General features: G+C 38.6%; 1 protein-coding gene across 2 annotated transcripts in view; it reads left to right on the top strand.

The window, feature by feature from the left end:
* Nucleotides 1-19113, top strand: part of igsf9ba (immunoglobulin superfamily, member 9Ba) — an 81970-nt gene that overhangs the window by 11879 nt on the left and 50978 nt on the right. For both annotated transcript variants that reach the window (XM_059330939.1, XM_059330940.1), the window contains exon 2: nt 11931-12128. In XM_059330939.1, coding sequence (XP_059186922.1) covers nt 11931-12128 — 198 coding nt within the window. The remainder of the gene's footprint in view (nt 1-11930; nt 12129-19113) is intronic.

A 19113-nucleotide genomic window follows, 5' to 3' on the forward strand; every position in this document is an offset into this window, starting at 1 on the left:
ACTGATTCATTGCAGTATTCATAATGTTCATACTAGTTTTGTCCTTCATAAAAACACCATCACGTTTGCTAGACCGGCTCCATCTTCAATCAGAACACATTTAATGTGTCTGAAAGGAACGTTTCACTCCTGAATATGTCATGCCTTTCCTCTATTTTGGGGGAAACACATCCATGCATCTGCCCAAGCAGCACTTATTTCTAGAGATAAGTGTTGAATCCACACTGAGCACACTCATGTGGCTCTGAACTGCAGCTCGAGTGTTTGTGTGAGAGTCACAGAAAGAGGAAGTGAGCGTGAGAGAGAGAGAGCGAGCGAGCGAGAGAATGAGAATTATATGGAAGTGGATACGTTGACTGGAATATATGTGGAGCAGCTCACATACAATATAGAAAGTCAACGTTGCTTTGAATCTTTCACACACACTCTGTTATATATGATTTATTGAACCTGGTCTCACAGGAATCCGTGAAATAGCCACGGATTCGCTTGACTCAAAATCCGTGGAATAGCCACGGAATCACTCATATTTCCGTGAAACTGACACGGATTTCGCTACAATGCAAGTTAATGACAGTCATATCCCTTGGCTATTGGTTTGTTCCAAGTCACGTGACTTTCAAGGTCCCGGCGGTCAGAACAAAAAACATGGCAGACAGTTCTCTCATTTTTATTGAAAAAAATCAATATTTTGACTTTGTTTCTGCATAAAAATGGATTTTGATCACATTTCTAGCGAGAAATATACGTTTTATTTTCTAAATATTCACTCAGCGAATGTACATAATCACTTTGTATGTTGGAATAGCCACGGGATATGACTGTCATTAACTTGCGTTGTAGCTAAATCCGTGTCAGTTTCACGGAAATTTGAGCGATTCCGTGGCTATTCCACGGATTTTGAGTTAAGAAAATCCGTGGCTATTTCACGGATTCCTGTGAGACCATGTTAGATTTATTAATGCTGAATAAATGCAATCTCATAAACAGCTGTAACTAGACATGAAAAGCACTAATAAGCACTGTAAGCAGCAACATTCCTCTTTGTGTAATTAATTTAAAACACCTTGGCTAAAGTATTAATAACTCTGTAATAAATGACTGAATCATGGCAGGACAGCAGATTTCTGTGACTTACAGCTGCTGCCAACGATGCTGTAACGTGCATCTCTGGCAGCACAGTGCCCGGCGATGTTGGTTCGCCCTTTGTGTCTCTGGCAAGCCCTGCCCGTTTCACACATCTCTCCTCGCCGTGTGTTCGAGCAGGTGTCAGCACATCTATTGCATCCCTGACTGAGCATTGCTTGTCCAAAAGGGGGAACTTTGCCATTAAAGAGAGCTAAATAATGAAGAGACCAGATCCATCTTGGATTGTCCCCTCAGCACAAAAGTAAAGGCGGAGACACTGAGGTCATTGTCTTGTCCGCTGAAGGCAACCCTGTGGACCGAAAAATACCCTTTGATCTATAGGGTTAAATGTGAAATGTGTTCAGTATAAAGTAAAATAATAACATTCATTTTGCAATAGTTAATTAAACATAACAGTTAACAGTTATGTGCACATTTCCAGCTAGATGTTTAACTAAGCAGAGATGATCTTTTACTTAGCGATACTGCAGTGTTGAAATACTCAAAACTAGCATTAAAAAAAAGCACTTAAAGTACCAAAAGGAAAATAACTTCTTATGCAGAATGACCCAGTCCATTTAAAATAAAAGTTGGGATGCTGTGTAAAACGTAAATCAAAATGTAGTGTCTTTGTACAGGTTTTTAATTGAATATATGTCACAAACAATTAGCAAATTATTGTTTTATTTACGTTTTAGACAACGTTCGGGTTGTGTTATATCATTGGATTATATTTATTGATCATTCATGTGTTCATCACTTTAATTAGCTTTGCTGGTTAGCTTGTAAATTTTCCTCTGAGGCTCAATAAACTGTTATCTTAACCTGTGTTATTTATCTGAATCTCCAAAATAACTGAAGTTAGGAAATTAATGTGGTTGAGTAAAAAATACAAATGTTTCCTCTAAAATGTAGTGGAGTAGTAGCATAAAATAACATTAAATTGAAGTTCTCAAGTTAACTCCAAGTGTTACAAAACTGTATTTAAATACAGCATCTGAGTAAATGTCATCAGTAACGTCCCACCACTATATGTAAGAGAGAACCCTAACCCTGGACCTGTTGCCAGTCTGAATAACAGGACAACCAGTAAAAACAAACTCCTTTTGCTGGAGATCAGATTCTTGATGCTCACCGGCAATATAAAATCATTGTGAGCAAGTTAATAAAAGCAGAATATGAGAGAAAAGATCTACCAAAGCTTCACTGTATGAGAGCAACAATAACACCTCCTGTAAACCTGCAGAGCTGTGTGTGTGTGTTTTAGGATTCAGGACTTTCCCAGGGGTCTGGCTGTGGGTCCAGAGCACATCAGCTGTATATAACTGTGTGACCAGCAGGCCAAACCCGGCTGACCTCTGCCTGAGCCTCAGCAGCCCTGCGGTGCCATGCACTGTGCCCAGAGGTTTTCTTTTTTCTTTGTCTATTTTTAGTCTATCTTCTCTCTTCTGACTTTTTTCTTTCAGTTATAAAAACACACACACTGCAATAAAAGCCAACTTGTATTTTTTGCCTAAAACAGTGATTTAAGTAGGTAAAACTTGGAAATATAAATTATTGACATTTAGGGCAATAATGTAAGTTAGTACAACGAAGGAAAGCCAGTTGTCTGCTCAAAAACAAGTTGGTGAGTTGTTGTTACTTATATCTTTAAGTTGGGGTTCAAAACAAGGGACAATAGTTCTGCTAACTCTTATTTCTTTGTTGTGAAATGCGGGAAAGCGGTGTTTCGGTCATTAGCGAAAGCTAGCGGCTAACTGATGCTAGCGGAGCTGCTTGTTACAGCTACAAGAGTAGCCATTAGCGTATCAATGCTGACTCAAAATTTTAGTCGCAACATTAGCTGACATTTCATAGCGGCGTTCCAATCGTGCCAATTCAGCACATTGCAGAAGTTAGCAGAAGTAAGGATTAAAAGTTATTACAATGTAAAATTATAAGTTTAAATATCTGCAATTCAGAGTTGAGCAAACTCAAAAACAAAACTTAAAATATTTAGTTTATTTGTCCAACTTAAAATTTTATCGAAGTTTGTTGCCTTGAAATATTGAGTTCACCCAACTTTTCTTTTTTTGCAGTGCACGTGCCCTAAATAACCACTTTTATTTTATTTTTTGGTCTAGTTTTTGTCATGTCATTAAGATTCAACATAGAAAATATAAATAACAAATAAGTTATCATGAGTTATTATGGATAAAGATTTGAATTTTCTGACGATGTGACTGCATCTGCATGGATGTGACAGACATTAAACTCCTGGTAAAGTACTTAAAACCACTTATTTGGTAGTTCTTGCTACAGTAGACGTCTCCAGGATCACATTTTTCTGGGATGATATACACAGACCAGCCTGTTTTATTTACAGTGCATGGTTAAAGGAAAGGAAGAAGTCACAGGTTGTAGTATAAAGAGCAAAAAAGCCCGTGAAGGGAGAAGATTGGGGTGGATGGATGGTTCAACAAACACGGAGTCCCCAAAAGTTAAACCAAAAGTTTTGTCATTTTAAGTTACGATGCAAGTTAACTTGTAAGTTAACATACCCACATTACTGGGTCATCTAGTAACAAATGGAATTTTTTTTAACGCAAACTGTAGAGTTAACTAAGCAGTTTTGTTTCCTCAACTTAGCCTTAAAGTAATTATGTTTCACAGCATTAACCAGGTATTTAAAACTGCAGCAGTCACGTATTTTAAACAACACCCTTAAAAACATTTCACCACGTTAAATAGTATGGACATATTTTGTAAGATATCATATTATCCGTTGTGTAGGGAAGGATACGTTGCACACACACACACACACACACACACACACACACACACACACACACACAGATTCACAAGGTTAAAACAATACTAGCAACATGCTCAGCGGCTGCTAATAATATATTTTATTGTGAAATAGCCAGTCTGCATAATGAGTACTTTTACCGAATGCACTTTAAGTTTATTCTAATGCTAACAATTTTGCACTTTTACTAGTACTGTACTCACCGAATCTAGACTGTTTATCCGCTATCTATTTTGCAGGGCCACTGCATCCTTAGCTTAGCTCAAGACAATTGTGACTGGTTTAAAGAAATACAAACAAGCCCAAGCAGGAGAATTATAGGAGAATGAGAATGGATGCAGCCAGACCTTTCTCTAGGGCTGTGAAGATAGATCTGTCTGTCCAAGACAACTATGCTGTGGTGTTGCTACTTTTACTTTTACTTAAGTGTAAGATGTGAGTGCTTTTCCTACCACTAATAATCTTATAGAATATAATGCATTGCTGTAGATTAAACTACCCAACAGTGTATAAAGTAGTTAAAAGTAGCACAACCTTAAACAGCTACAGCAGTGAATTGCAACATACACATTAATGCAACAGAAATATTAATTAAAAAACAATATTTAATAGTAAAAAGCTGACAGGGAGTCGTTTCCTGCAGAACTTACTCTTGTACTGAAGTTTTTTCACTGTGTGGTATTGATACTTTTACTTAAGTAAAGGATCTCAATACTTCTTCAATCACTGCACACAGGCTTATACACACACACACACACACACACACACACACACACACACACACACAGGCCATTCTTTGATGTGACCTTCAGCACATGCAGGCTGGCATTCAATTACCGCCCTGTCAGTGGCCCATCCAGCCCAGTGGCTGCACGTCCTTGAGAGTCTCTCTCCAGCCTCCGTCCAGTCTATATTCCATTACATCCTCCACATCGGGAGCTCTGTCCGGCATAAAGCAGCGCTCACATCCTCATCCCTGTGAAGGCGCACACACACAGCTTGATCCTTTACAAAATATCTAACTGCAGTGAGCAATGGTTTTCCTCGCTTGTACGTTGAATCAAATCCTAGCATGAGGTAAATATTAGATTTTAGTGGTTGAAATATTGTAAAAAAAAATAAATAAATAAAAAAACACCCTAGACCAGAAAATCCAAGCACTGCTCGTCTAAAATTGTCTCTCATTGAACTCCCTCAGTTTTCATATTATTCCACAATACTGTTGAGTGTGTTTTTGGACGTTATTACTGACAAAACATTTCGCAGGCTCTGCTCTGCCTGATTATTGCCCAAAATTGCCTTGAGAATCTATTTACTGTACAAATCTGTGATCATTACTGAAAGTACAGTGTGGTGTGAGAGCCATTTTCAATCCACTGCCACTTGAAAAAGGCTCAGAGTTAAAATCTCTTGCGGGTTTTAACCCCACGTGCCCCCTTGGCTGTTCTGCTGTGATGACTCATGTGCTGGTGCGCGCAGCTGTTGATTGACCTCAACAGATGTCTCTTATTGGTTTATGATGTTGTTACATCACATTGTGTGAATCATCTTTGGCTGCTTCTCTCAACTCTGTGTTTTGTTCTTGTTTTATGCTTTGTAAATATCTGCTATTTATCTCATAAAGCAAAACACATCTTGATAAGTGTTCTGTAAATACACATGATTACTGACAAAGTGATTGTTAGAAAATCAAATCTTCACTAGAGCTGTAATGATTTCTGCAGTAATCAATACAGTTGATCGACAGCAAATAATTGGGTCAAATTGACCCATTTCAAAGTTTAAATATAAAAAAATTATAATCAAAAAAAGTAAAAGAAAAAGAAAAAAAACAATCTCATATAAAACCATTGTATTTTATATGTAGGTCTTTCCAACGTACATTAAACATTTTTTAACTTGCATTTTTTTATGAAAAAAGAGCGAATTCTCCTCATTGAACCATGATCTTTGTGAGGTAAGGAAGACCATTGCACTAAATATCGATTGAAATTGTTAGTAATGGTGTTATTTATTAAATATACACAATGTTTATTGTTTTTTTTTAGTTTCTGGACCTTTAGGTAATTAAAAATGCCTCAGGTTATTGCTGTTTATGAAAAAAATGAACATAACAGGAGGGTTAAGTAATTTTTGAGCTAAAACACTGAATATTCTTTATTATTCCAACCTCCTTTGAAATGATTTTTTCAGTGATTCAAAACCTGCGGGATTGAGACACAAATTAAATCTAACTAATATCCTGAAGTTGTTTCGAACTGATACAGTATCTTGTGATGAGCCGAACAGATTTAGGAAGAAACAAGCCTGTATTGATCTATTATTAGAACTTGAATCGACAAAGGCAAATCCACTTTCACATGTTTTGTTGACTTTTGGCTTTTGGCTGGATTAATGGAGATTTGCTTGCCTTTAAATTTATGGAAGCGGGGGTGGATGTTAGATTTTATAAAGCAATTTGCAGCAAGTTGCAGTTGCAGTAGTTGAATAAAAGAAGTCGATATCTCTTCTCCAGCTCATTTTTTGCCATATCTCTAAATAACTTAGATAAAGGCATTATGCCTTATATAATTTTACTGGTTGAGTCTTACCTTCAATACAGCATATGTTAAATGTGGTTAGTTTGTGGTGTAACAGAAAAATGGAAATAATGCATTTCAGAAAGAAAGGTATGGTAAAAAGTACACAGGAATTAGTTTGTGCTTTATCACTTCAGGGTGCCAATTTAGCTTATCAGCATATTATTGAGGGCTGCACAGAAAAATGCAGCATGAGTTGTCAGTTGAAATCGCTAACTTTACGTAACAGCACTCACAATGAAATGGGCATGGATAATTAAAATACAATCCATGCATTTATACAGTATGTCATGTTTCTGAGCAGTGACGCTTTAGATATTGTTAGTGCATATAAATACGTGGGTTTTTCTCATGGGTTGTGACTTATGATGTTGGATTTGTGTCCTTCAAATGGGAAATTATCCATCTAATCAAATACAGGATGAAATAAAAAAAGAAGGTGTTTATGTGAAGAAAACACATTCTTCTCTGTGGGCAAAAGAGCTTTACTCATTATTTGAGGAGGTGGATATGTTTTATATCTAAAGGAATGATTTGGTTGTAATGGTAACTTTCTTAAGGTTTTATTGATGTTTGAATATATATATATATATATATAGGCCAATGCATATCAAACAAAAGATTTTCCCTGAATCTGCAATGTTTTAGAAGCCAAAGATTTGTAGTTGCATATTTGAGAGCTGGCATTCTTCCTCAGACCACTAATGTTGGTCTGTGTGATTTATGTGAAATAGAAAGTGAGTCCCATTTCCTTTGTGTTGTAGAAATTATGATGATATGAGAGACTTTATTTCCCATGAAATGGCACGACAAACCCTGAAGTGCAGTTGATGAAAAATTGGAAAGGCTGTTTAATTTTTTTATGTGTTTAAGTTTGTATCAAAAAACAGGAAAAGAGGGAAGGAGGGATTATTTCATTACCATTTATTCTGATTTCTTCAGTACTCTATAGTACATGTTTGATCTGGAGATTTTATTGTAAAAGATGCTGAAGTTGCTTCTTTATTTTTGGACTTTCTCTTTTTGGAAATGTATACGCTGCACTCTGCCTTTATTAATTGATGGTATCCTGTAGACCCATTAGAGGACATAGTTACATACAAGACATAATAACAAAAAAAGGAAATAATTGAAGCCCCTTAATTCACATTAGGGGGTTCATAAAATGCTCAATGGAATAGATATGAATAAAAAGGTCTATTACGCTAATTAGAATTTTGTGCTTTCTTTGCTTTTTTGTGAGATATCTGATCATTTTACTTCTTAAAGCGAATGAAAATGATACAAGCTGAGAACTTTAGAGGCAAAAAGTCTTAAGTGTATTTTAAATTTGCGGGATTTGGACTATTGGCTGTGTTTTTCACAATTTTCTGACATTTGATAGACCCAACAATTAAATAGAAAATAATCACTTAATAATCAGACTCACTGTGCCCTCGCACGGTTAACCTATGAAACAATGAGGACTTTATTTTGCTTTTGTACATGAACTGCCTGTTGTATAGAGGATTTATCTGACAGCTGACTGAATTGATAGCCTTTAGGAATTCATGATAATGGCAGTAAATCCACTATGTGCCCAGTATAGATACATAAAACATATTGGTCTCCTGGATTTATTAGCTGTCTGATTTATGCAGATCTTACTCAACAGATTTCTACCTCTGTGTATCTGGAGGGCTTCAGCTCCAGTTGACATTTACAGTGCCAAAGCAATCATGAATTGCCATCATCTCTTAACTGTATTGATCCCATTATATCTACAGTGCTGTTTATTCTGAAGATCTTAAGCTCGGACGCTTGTATCACGTTTATGTGTTGTTGAGAGCATAAATATTTTCCCCTGAATAAGCCCCCATAAACCCGACAGGGTCACCGTGTTTCCATTAAGCAAATGAAAAAGGCAAAAGCGGTGACCAAAGCTCTGCTGATTGTCCCCTCATGAGGATCTCATAAAGGAATTGGAGAATTATTAGCACCTCCAATATATTATCTCAAGTCTTTAAAGTCTGCTCTCTGTCCAAGACGCGCTCCCACACCACCACAAGCATCCAAAAATAATGCCAGCCAGAAACCCGAGCCGCTACACTTCTGCAACCCGAAGCGTCTGCAGAGAAAACAATGGATTTCAGCAGCATGCACGGTTGTGCCACATGGTTTGAGCCTGCTTCATGTCAAGTGACTCTACTTACTCAAACCAAACAATATATCCAGTGTGTTACATTATGGATGGCAGCCTGATCTCTGCTTTCTAACGGAAGCCATAGAGAACAAGTGCAGGACTCATAAATAAAGACAAAAGACACTCATAAAATCTCTAGAGCACCTCTGGTCAGGTGTGTTTCCTGAAAATCTACAACAGCTGTCTCACACCGTGTTGAATTTTGGCGCCACCTGTGGACAAAAGTGGTAGTGATATCTCAATCTGTCTGCACCTGCATTTGCTCTGGAAGTGAGTGAAAGAAAGACTTGAATTATTTTAAATACTATTTTTATTTAATTTATGAAATGTGTTCTTTCTTTCTTTGTGTTGGTGTAAAACCACATCTTCTAATGCAGTTTATAAATAAAATAGATATATTACATACCTGTCTAGTAGAAAGCAGATCAAATCAGGATCCGTTTTGAAAAAAACAGTTGCAACAATAAAGTTTTGCATTTTACAAATCTCTTAAATTTGAATATTTTGAATAGGACCTTCTCTGAATGGCTGCATGACATTACATGATAACCACAACATTTTTTAAATTTGATGATGGTTGTTTTCGCCACTTTTCACCACAATACTTTGATTACGTTGGACACCAAAACCACTTGGTTAAGGTTAAAAATAACAGAAATAACAGGGTTAAGCTTATAAAACACATATTCCAGCCATAGCTCCAAACAACGGGACACAAAAACACTTCACACAAAACTTCTGTACAAAGTGTCCAACAATGGTGTGCGGACACTTGTCTCCTAGTTGACTGATCAAACTGCTTTTAACAGCTTCATCACCAGACAATAAGAAATGTAGCAGATTAGAGTATCTGTTGTTTGCTAAAATGTACAATGCCATGCCAACATTTTTTGCTGAATGGACTGTTTGAAGCCTTCCGAGAAACCAAAGTTGACTCGCCTCTTTTAGCTTTTTTTTGTTCTTCGGTCAATTCTTCCTTTTTTTTTTCTTTGCTGATCCTGCCCCAGTAGTAGCCAAAGCACAAAATGTAACATCAAAAAGAAAATTATCTCTAGAAAAATATCCTCCTGCTTCATTTAACTGGATTACATACTATTCACTGTGAAACTTTGCTGTAAATTATTTCTTCTGATTTCTCTAGGAATCTGACCTGGTGAAAGGCATTATAATAAGTATATAGACATCTGTTGTTTTATGGTCTCGTATGTTTATTTAGGTCATATAGAGGCACGAGTATTTAACTAAGACTGTTTCATAACCAGTTAAAAACTCCTTGAAGCTGCTTTAAGGATTCCATGTTGGGATTCACTGATGTATAATTCAAATAGTGAAGTTGTCTAAAGAGCAGTTATCAAGAAAATTTGTAGCATATGCTTCGGCCCAAGCCCTGTATGGGGTGTTGAAGGGGGTTATAATAATCGTTTTTAAAGGTGTTATAAATGAGGCTGCAATGGAGCGTGCTCAGGTGTGAATTTCAGGCTTTTGGCAAGCCTGAAAGGATTAGTTTAGCAGATTTCTGATTTTTGTTTCGCTTATAACTGGATGGGACAGGTTTCCTCAGAAACGCATTAAAAGGTCATGTTGTGTACGGGTTGCGGGGCAGAGCGTCATGCCCACAGACGCTCTCTGCAACAATCAACTCCCCTCTCGTTCAGTCTCCGCAATCTCTATGCATGTTGACACGCTACACTGTGCCTCATCAAACACTTACTCCCCCTCAGTTTCATCTTAATGAAAAATGCTGTTTCATTACCGTCATGATTTAGATGCTCCAAATTAGTACCTGAACTTTTGTTCTTTCATTGATGCACAGCCTCTGTGGCTTGTTGTTGTCAGACTGCTCCCCTATGAGAGTTCTGACTTGTAACATTTACAGCTTATTTGTTGGGTATTAATTCTGTTTTAGGTTATTGTTCAGGCTCGTGCAGCTTTCTGTATTCTTGTGCTGGTCTATCCGAGATCTGCACGGTCACGTGAGGTTCACTGAGTCATGCACATGCCTTTAATTAGGTTTGTGTCACTCATTAGAGCTCAGAGTAGCATAGCATAGCTATTTTTCCCTTCTTAACAGAGAAGCACAACAGCAAAGCAGATTCCAGGGCTGAGGGCCCGTAACTGGCAGACCACATCTCCACTTTAAAAAGTGTAATTTGATTAAATCTGCTCTGTTTCAGTCCAGAATCTGTGCTGGCTGAAAGGAATAAAGTGGATTAACTCTATCACAGGATAATGCAGATTAAACTGGTAAACACAATCACTAAGTGATGCATATGGCCTGTAGGGGTGGAGTTAAAGCTTTATTTTTCAGACAGAAGAACTGGGTGAAAATATTTGTGTTTTAATTGCAGTGTGCACAGCTGAAAAGGCCCGGATAATAAAACATTTTCCATTTCATACAACAGTGACGACAGTGGGACATGAAGCAGGGAAACGTTATTACAGATAGTTACACCAGCGCTGCTTGAGCCCATAATACCTCCAGGTCCCAACGTATTTGCTCTTCATGTAAGAAATTAGCCCTGCTAATGCAAATGATGCTGCCAATGAAAGCGTTAAGTTATTCAGCTGGTGTTTCTCTGGAGTGATACGTCAGCATGTCTCCTGATCCCTGAAGCGATTTTCCCCCTGGGCGAGGGCGGGTAGTCATGCTTGCTCTGACGGTGGAGATACAGCCGGTTCAATGAAAGCGGGGGTGGCAGCTGGAGAAAATCCATTCCCAGAGTGAGCGTTCTGCTGAGGCAGGTATGCCGACCTTTCAGTCATCTGATAGGTCAACGCTCGGCAGCGTGCCTGGACATTCGTGGCTAAACGCCAGGCCTGGTGGTGCTCATAGTAAAGCTTATCTGAGCAGCAGCCAGCTATGATCAATGGAACCCCTTGGCAGCTCATTTATAGTACAGTATGGCACTCACCAACAGACGCAGGTGACAGATGATGATAGGGTTTACCCATGTGCATGGTGACCATTCAGATGTACAGTAAGTCATGAGTTTTCAATGTATCCGAAGTAAAATGCACATACATTGTGCGGTAGTCTAGTCGATCACTTTTAATTGCCACCCAATTATTGCTTGTAAATTAGTCTTGGATGACTTGGGTGCAATGAGATTTTTCTGCTTTGTCTGCAGGAATTCTGTGCAGAAGAATATGCCTGCACCTTGTTCTCCTTCATGTCAGACTCCACCACCGATGAGATAAACATTAAAATTCCTTGTTTGTGCTAAAAGCCGCTGCCTCTTCTTCCTCTCAGGTGCCCACGGAGTGAGAGAGGAGCCCCGGTTTGTGACGGCGCGCGCCGGAGAGAGCGTGATCCTGGGGTGTGACGTGTCCCCTCCCCTGGACGGCCAGCAGCCCCCCTATGTGGTGGAGTGGTTCAAGTTTGGAGTGCCTATCCCCTTCTTCATCAACTTCCGCTTCTACCCTCCTCATGTGGATCCAGAGTACACTGGTAAGATGTCTTTTGATATAGTAACCCCTGCTGTGTTTTATCTGTAACAGATTCAATTTAAAACTTAATAAGCATTTTGATGCATCCTGGGATGAGTCAGGATCAAGATCTTTTTAGTTGCCAAGTACATTAAAGCCACAGGACTTTATCTTGTTGACACTGCAGAAGATACAAAGTTTACAACAAGAGTTTCACAATACACACTAAACGCTAAACACGCTAAACAATGTCCATAAAAGACAGGAGGACTACATGACATTTTAAACTGCATGTGAAAGTGGTGGCATGCAGATAAAATGAGAATTAAAGGTGCAAAAATTCCTTTTCAGATTTAAAGGAATAGTTGACTCTAATGTCTATGCACTAAATATGAAGCTACAGCCAGCAGTAGGTTAGCTTTGCTTTGCTGCAGCTCCTGGCTCAAAATTCCACCTACCAGCACCTTTTATGCTCACTTGTTAACACATTAAAACTTACCAAACCAGAGAGTAAAAAAGACACCTCATGGTTTTATAGTAGGTTATATATAATCAGTCCTATTTAAACTATCTCTAGTGCACAGTCTAAAGTGCACGGTGCAAGTGTATTTTGGGCATGTCCAACTCCTGTCTTGCAAGTTAAACTGCACATAATCTGGGCGCAGAGGGCACAGGGGTTGTATTTAATTATTCATAGGTGTGTTTTGAGCGTAACTTGAATTAAACCGATTACTGTGTTCTATTCGATTCCCATTAAAAGACAAATACATCTGCATTTCTAATTAAATGGCAGATTCAGCAAATAGTAGAAGCGAGCATCCCCTGTGCCTCTGCTGCCTCCCAATCCTCTGTCCCATCAGCAACTCTATTTGATTGCATTTGAAATGTAAGCAAATGCGTGATAGGGAAACACACCTGACCAGAGGTGTTAGATACCAAATTATACTAGGCTTCATGAGTGTCTTTTGTCTTTATTTATAAGTCCTGCACTTGTGCTCTAAGACTTCCATTAGAAGACAGTGAAGCAGAGAAATGGGACTGTTTCACGTTGATCTCGCCTTGATCGGCTCATTACTATCTGCTTTATGCGCCCTTTAAATAGCAGGAAAATACTGCACCATTGACTTTAAACCAGGTTTTTTGTTGGTCGCTTTCTGCTGTTTCGAATATAGCAATGCACCAACAATGCACCAGACCACACCTGATTTAAATTTTTATGCAAAGATGACCACAAGTACATTTGGTGCTTCCACAACATGGGCACTGGGCATTAACATGATAACTGCGTTGGTGCGGAACTATCTGTGAAAGTTTTGCTGAGCTGTGTGCCGCTGTGTTAATTACTGAGCTCTCGCTGATAGGTGGATTTTGTCACTATTGAACAGAACCAGGCTAGTTGTTTCCTCGTTTCCAGTCTTTATGCTAAGCTAAGCTAACTGTTTTCTGCATGTAGCTTCATATCTATCTATCTATCTATCTATCTATCTATCTATCTATCTATCTATCTATCTATCTATCTATCTATCTATCTATCTGTACAGACACTGTACAGATGTGGTATCAATGTCAACATCTAATTCTTATCAACTGTTTCCCAAAATGTCAGGCTTTTCTATTGAAACTAAAGCAAAGAAAACAGAATATAATTTTGCATTGATGAGGTGTTGAGACTTGTTTCAGTGAACATGTTATCGACCAACCATGTAACATGAACACATAATATTTACTAAAGTCAGATGGCATCTGTACTGTTATTCGGCCATATGTAACATGACCAATATTTCCCCTATAGTAGAATATGAAGCGTGACTCCGAACACGGTAAATGTAACTTTGTGAGTCAATCAAACTGATGGATTTAGTAATAATATATCACTTCAAACACATTACATTTTTTTTGCTTTAAACTATAATCATTCTGTAAACATTTATATGATTATACAGCATATATAGATTTCCCTACACTGCTGCAGATCTAATTATGAGCTTCTGGCTCAGAGCAGAGACATTTCTGACAGCCGGTTAAATATATTGCAGTGCAAATGTGCTGTGTACATGTACCTACCAATCCTATTTCATTGAGAAGATTGACCTGCAATCTCAGCGTGATCCAGTGTGTTTTTCCCTCAGAATAGTACTTCAGCTGTTTGGGATTTAAGTATAAGGCATGGTGCAGTACACTGAGGCCTTTAAGTACAAAGAGAAAGTCTCGGCTGCCTCTGCAAAGCGTTCTGGTTCTTGAAATGCACTTCCTTCTGTTCTAACATGGCGTTCGGAGCTGTGCAGGGGCATCTGCTGCCTCTGAGTGCATAGAGGGAAATAACTGTGTCTCAGCAATTTACGACTGCATTGTACATACATTCTTTCCTACACACTAAAGTGACAATGCAGCACGGATCATATATAAGGTACAATGGAGACAGTACATTAAAAAACCCTACATGCAGTACATGCAGAACGAAGAACAAAGAAACATAATTGTAATGAAATGTGAAGTTGTGAAAATAATGCATGAAAATCTTAGTTTTAATGAAGTTATGACCACCAAGTAAATGGAATTTGATTGAAAAAAGCCCTCATATTATTAGCCCACCTTCATTTATATAAATGGGGTGGACAAAATAATAGAAACATCTTATAAAAATGAATCTTTTATATTAATTGACTTTTTTTTTTTTTTGACAAAAAAGCAGACGTGAGTGGCCGAAAGGGTAAAGTAACGGGCTGTAAAACCAACATAACAAACTGAAAGATAATTTAAACATAACTGCAACAACTGGATGATATTTCTTTCTTGTTTTGTCCCAGTAGATCCAAGGTTCAACTAAAAATATTGATCATAGCAGCTTTAAAATTAGGATACAGCTATGTATACTATAACACTAAATATGTTATTTTCTCAGCATTCATTACAGCTTCACACAACCTTAAAATCTCCCTCTCCTGGCTTAGACAATATGTTTGCCGCTGCCTTCACACAGACTACTTGCAGCAGGAAATTGGTTCCTCTGATGTCGCTCCGGCGTCTGTGACAAGATGGTGAGCTGTCAGAATGGGGTCAGAATTATCCCTTCCTGTTCCCACCTCTTTACCAAGTACAAAACCCCCGCCTGACCTGGTAATATGCTGTGAAATAAAGGCAAAACATGGATTGTCATAAGGCTGGAGGATTCATCTCCCTAGTGTGAGTGTCCTAAATGTTTTTTGTGTTCAAGAAAATGGTGTGAATAATATTAAATTATTGAAATTCATCCCTGTGGTGTTTTTAAGCAGGGTCATCACTGCAAAGAAGACTAATGGCAGTGACTCACTGTCTGGGGAACCCTCTTTTTTTTGTTTTGTAGTGGCTGCTGTACTGTACTGCAGCCGCTGGAGCGTTTCATTGCTTACTTTAACCTCCTGACCAGCAGCAGGGTATGAACGACCGGCGCTTTTCAAACAGCATCACACTCCGCTGTGCTCGCTCAGGCTCCAGCGGGCCTCTGCCATGTGGCGTCAAGTCCACTGCTGAGGAATTACCAACGAACAGATGCAACATGAATATAGCCAGTCTCATTACATAGATTAAAGTTTGTTCTGGGGATTGCATGTGCAGGGCCACAGTGTGATAATGACACTGGACTGTAGTTTATGAGATGCTCTTCGGGTCTGTGCGGTCTCACAGCTCATTTAGGCTATTCCCATAAATAGTTATCACTTGATATGAATAAAACTGGTGAATAGACTAAATGTGATATTTTTCTATCACACAGCTGCTACAAAAACAGAGCAGATTATCTATGAATGCCGCACTGACAGTAAACCCAAATGTTTTCACTGTGCAGACATTAAATCTATCTATGGGTCATTCATGTTGTCTGAGTCAGTGAGCATTGCCACTTTATACTTTTCAGGCTAGCTAAGAGATTTTGTAATTTTTTAAAATCATTTTAACATGTAACTCTAAAATCCTCATAACAAATGTGTATTTCTTCCCTGCTAATTCGCTGCTAAATGAGAACTTGCTCATATCTCCTCGCAGACTAAAATCATCCCTGCCAGTTTGTCCTGCAGCTATATGGAAATTACAACATTTAAAAACATCTATTTTTGTGCCCACTCAAGCAATGACGCAATCAATAATTCAGATGTGCAGCTTGTGAAATTTTAGTGTCAGATTGTTTTGCAAGCTGTTGGAAAACTAAATCACATCTCTGCAAATGTATTATTTGGATATGTACACTATATGGAACACAGTGTCATCCTCTCAGGACCAGTTTTCCTACATGTACCCACAACAAGAGTACAACAAGATCTCCAACCGAGACGACACAATAGATCGCTTGTCAATACCACATAATGACCTGTTCCGGTTCGCGGTACAGAGTGAAGCGTTATAAAAACAGTGTATGCGTCATCATACGTACAGGTACAGTTCGCGGTTGTATAAAAAATAACAAGTTCTCCAGCATAAACAGCAGGAGAGATTGTGTGTCAGAACCTCAAATTACGGCACGTAGGCACGTACCGTGGCTTGGGTTTCAAGGCACATATTAAGGTATCACGACGCGGCTCGCAGGCTCGTGGTACAACGGCGCATTCTAAAAAACCACACACATACGGTCTACGGTTGTAAAAAAGGCTGCAGTTTCTGTGGATTTATGTTGTCATACCACTGACCTTAGGTTTAGGGCAAAAAAATTCTGGTAAGGCGTTTTATAAGACAGTTTAAACAGTAAGTAAATGTACGTAAATGCCAGAAATGAAGTAGTTACAAGGGTCACGTGACTGCCGCAATTCACGTAAAAAAACGTTAAAAATGTGATTCAAATAACTAACATGACGAACATAACTGAAGTTAAAAATGGTTTACTTTTGTTTTCACACCAGACATGACGCGAACCCCGCTCTCTTGTTTGACCCATCCAAGCACCCCAACCTCCAACCAAATGCAGGAATCCGGCTTTTTAAACTTTGCTTGGCTGTCAATCACTATTACAACAAGATGGCGGCAGACGCACTACAGTGGACATTTGTAAATATAGCTTGTATTTCGCTTCCTGAACACACAACCTATATTGACCTTTTGACAGGAGAATAGGGTGATAAAGGCATTCTATTCTATTCTTCTATGCTATAAGAAAGGCTACAAAACCATTGATGTAGGTTTAGTGCAAAAAACTTCCTGGTTAGGTGTCATAAAAGACAGTTAAATCAGTAAATAAATGTATGTGACTACCAGAAGTGAAGTAGTTACATAAAAACTTAATACATGGAAGTTCCATTATGTTTAAACCACATTGTTTACTTTACTTTACTTTACATGTTTTCACATGGGACAGGAACCCCGTTCTCCTGGACAAAAGTCCGGTGTTTGTTCGTTGCCTGTAGAAACGACCTAAGGGGTCGTTTTTTGAGGGTAGACCAGTCTGCACAGTAAGCTACGGGAAAATGATGTAAAGTGCTAAAAGATGGAGTTCATGTAGCTCGATATATGTATTCTCACATACCGATATATGTTTTATTTGATGACTTTAAATCCAGTAGATTGTATTAACATAGGCCTTTTGTGGCTTTGTCATTTTCAATTTCTAGAAAAGTAAAAGTAGTTGCAAAAGACATTTTTCATGGAAGACATTTTAACACATCAAAGGATGGAAAAATTATTTGTTCATGATATTGCTGGACTGTTATTGCAAACAGCTGCAAGGCAAAAAAAAACCCCAAAAAACTCTCCCACGTTGTAATTCCAAATCAGAAATATTGGGAATTTCTGACAACTACAATTTCTGACATTTGGCAAAATAAAAAACAGCAACATTGAGATTGATAAAAATGAGTCAAAATGTCAGTTGTGAAAAGGTTTTGTAATGGTCTAACTTTCAGGTGTTTATAGTTGGTAGTATATATTTAGTGCTAATTTACTGGTAGCTTCCATGTGGACTTTGTTATATATTTCCCCTCTTTCACTTGGAGCTCTTTTGGGCTTAAAGTCGTTTTTTTTTGTCTACCAACTTTGTCACTTTGGATCTTTAGTGTTTCCTCTTCAAAGCTTTCCTATCTGACAAAGCTTGTGATGTGATCTGAACAAGGTGTTAGCTCGTCTGTTTTCGCAGTAGACAGAGCCCTGCACCGTGTAAGTGGTGTATGCCCGGGGGGGCTGGTCCTGACGTGGATACAGTGCTGTTAACTCTGTTTACAGCAGCACCTTCTCACTCTTTGACAAATGGGAGCCGAGGCTGATCCCTACCCTTCACGCCACCACCCACCCCACTCAGCACTTCAATGCCCAGGCAAAAATAGACTTGACTTTTTAAAGACAAGCCACCTTTTTTTTACTGCAAGACTGCAGACTCTTCCCTCTTCCTCTGCTGCATTGATTTTCTGCTAACAAAAAAAAAAACCGTCAGTTTTTTACCCTAACTATGGCAGCAACACCAGGGTCGGGGTATCTATCTATCTATTGCATTTATGTACAGTGCTGCTAGAGCAATCCAGCCCGCCTTCAACGTCAATATGTTTGCCTGACAGTTTGAAGTAACAGGAAACAGTGCTTACAGAACATCTACACATCAAAGTTTGGAAAAATGCTCCATCTCCGAACACTCGTCAGACAGCAGCAGCGAATGTTTTAGTCTGTTGGGCTGTCAGAGGCAGCCATGTGAGCAGCGGGCTGGAGGCTTGAAGACAGACAGCTTAGCAGCTGAAGATTTCACCATGCCTGCTTTCCTGAACTTCTCTCATCCCTTGTGATTTCCTCCTTTTAGAATTCCAATTTATCCTCCGCCTTGAAGAAAAAAAAGTGGTGGGGATGGAGAAGTTTTATAAGAAATAGATGATTTCTTTGAGGTGGAAGGCTGGTCTTTTCCCACAGTGATAGCAAATATTTTATTTTAATTCAGCTAAAGGTACGGCTCTGAGGTGATTTCATGCATAAATCCCAAAACTGGAATGTAGTTGGTTTGTTTTCAAGCAACATTTTTGGTTAAATATTGTGACGTTTAATCGGTTTAAGTTCAAACATTTTGA

The sequence above is a fragment of the Centropristis striata genome, chromosome 4 (genome assembly GCF_030273125.1).
Source record: "Centropristis striata isolate RG_2023a ecotype Rhode Island chromosome 4, C.striata_1.0, whole genome shotgun sequence".
In the NCBI taxonomy this organism is placed as follows: Eukaryota; Metazoa; Chordata; class Actinopteri; order Perciformes; family Serranidae; genus Centropristis; species Centropristis striata.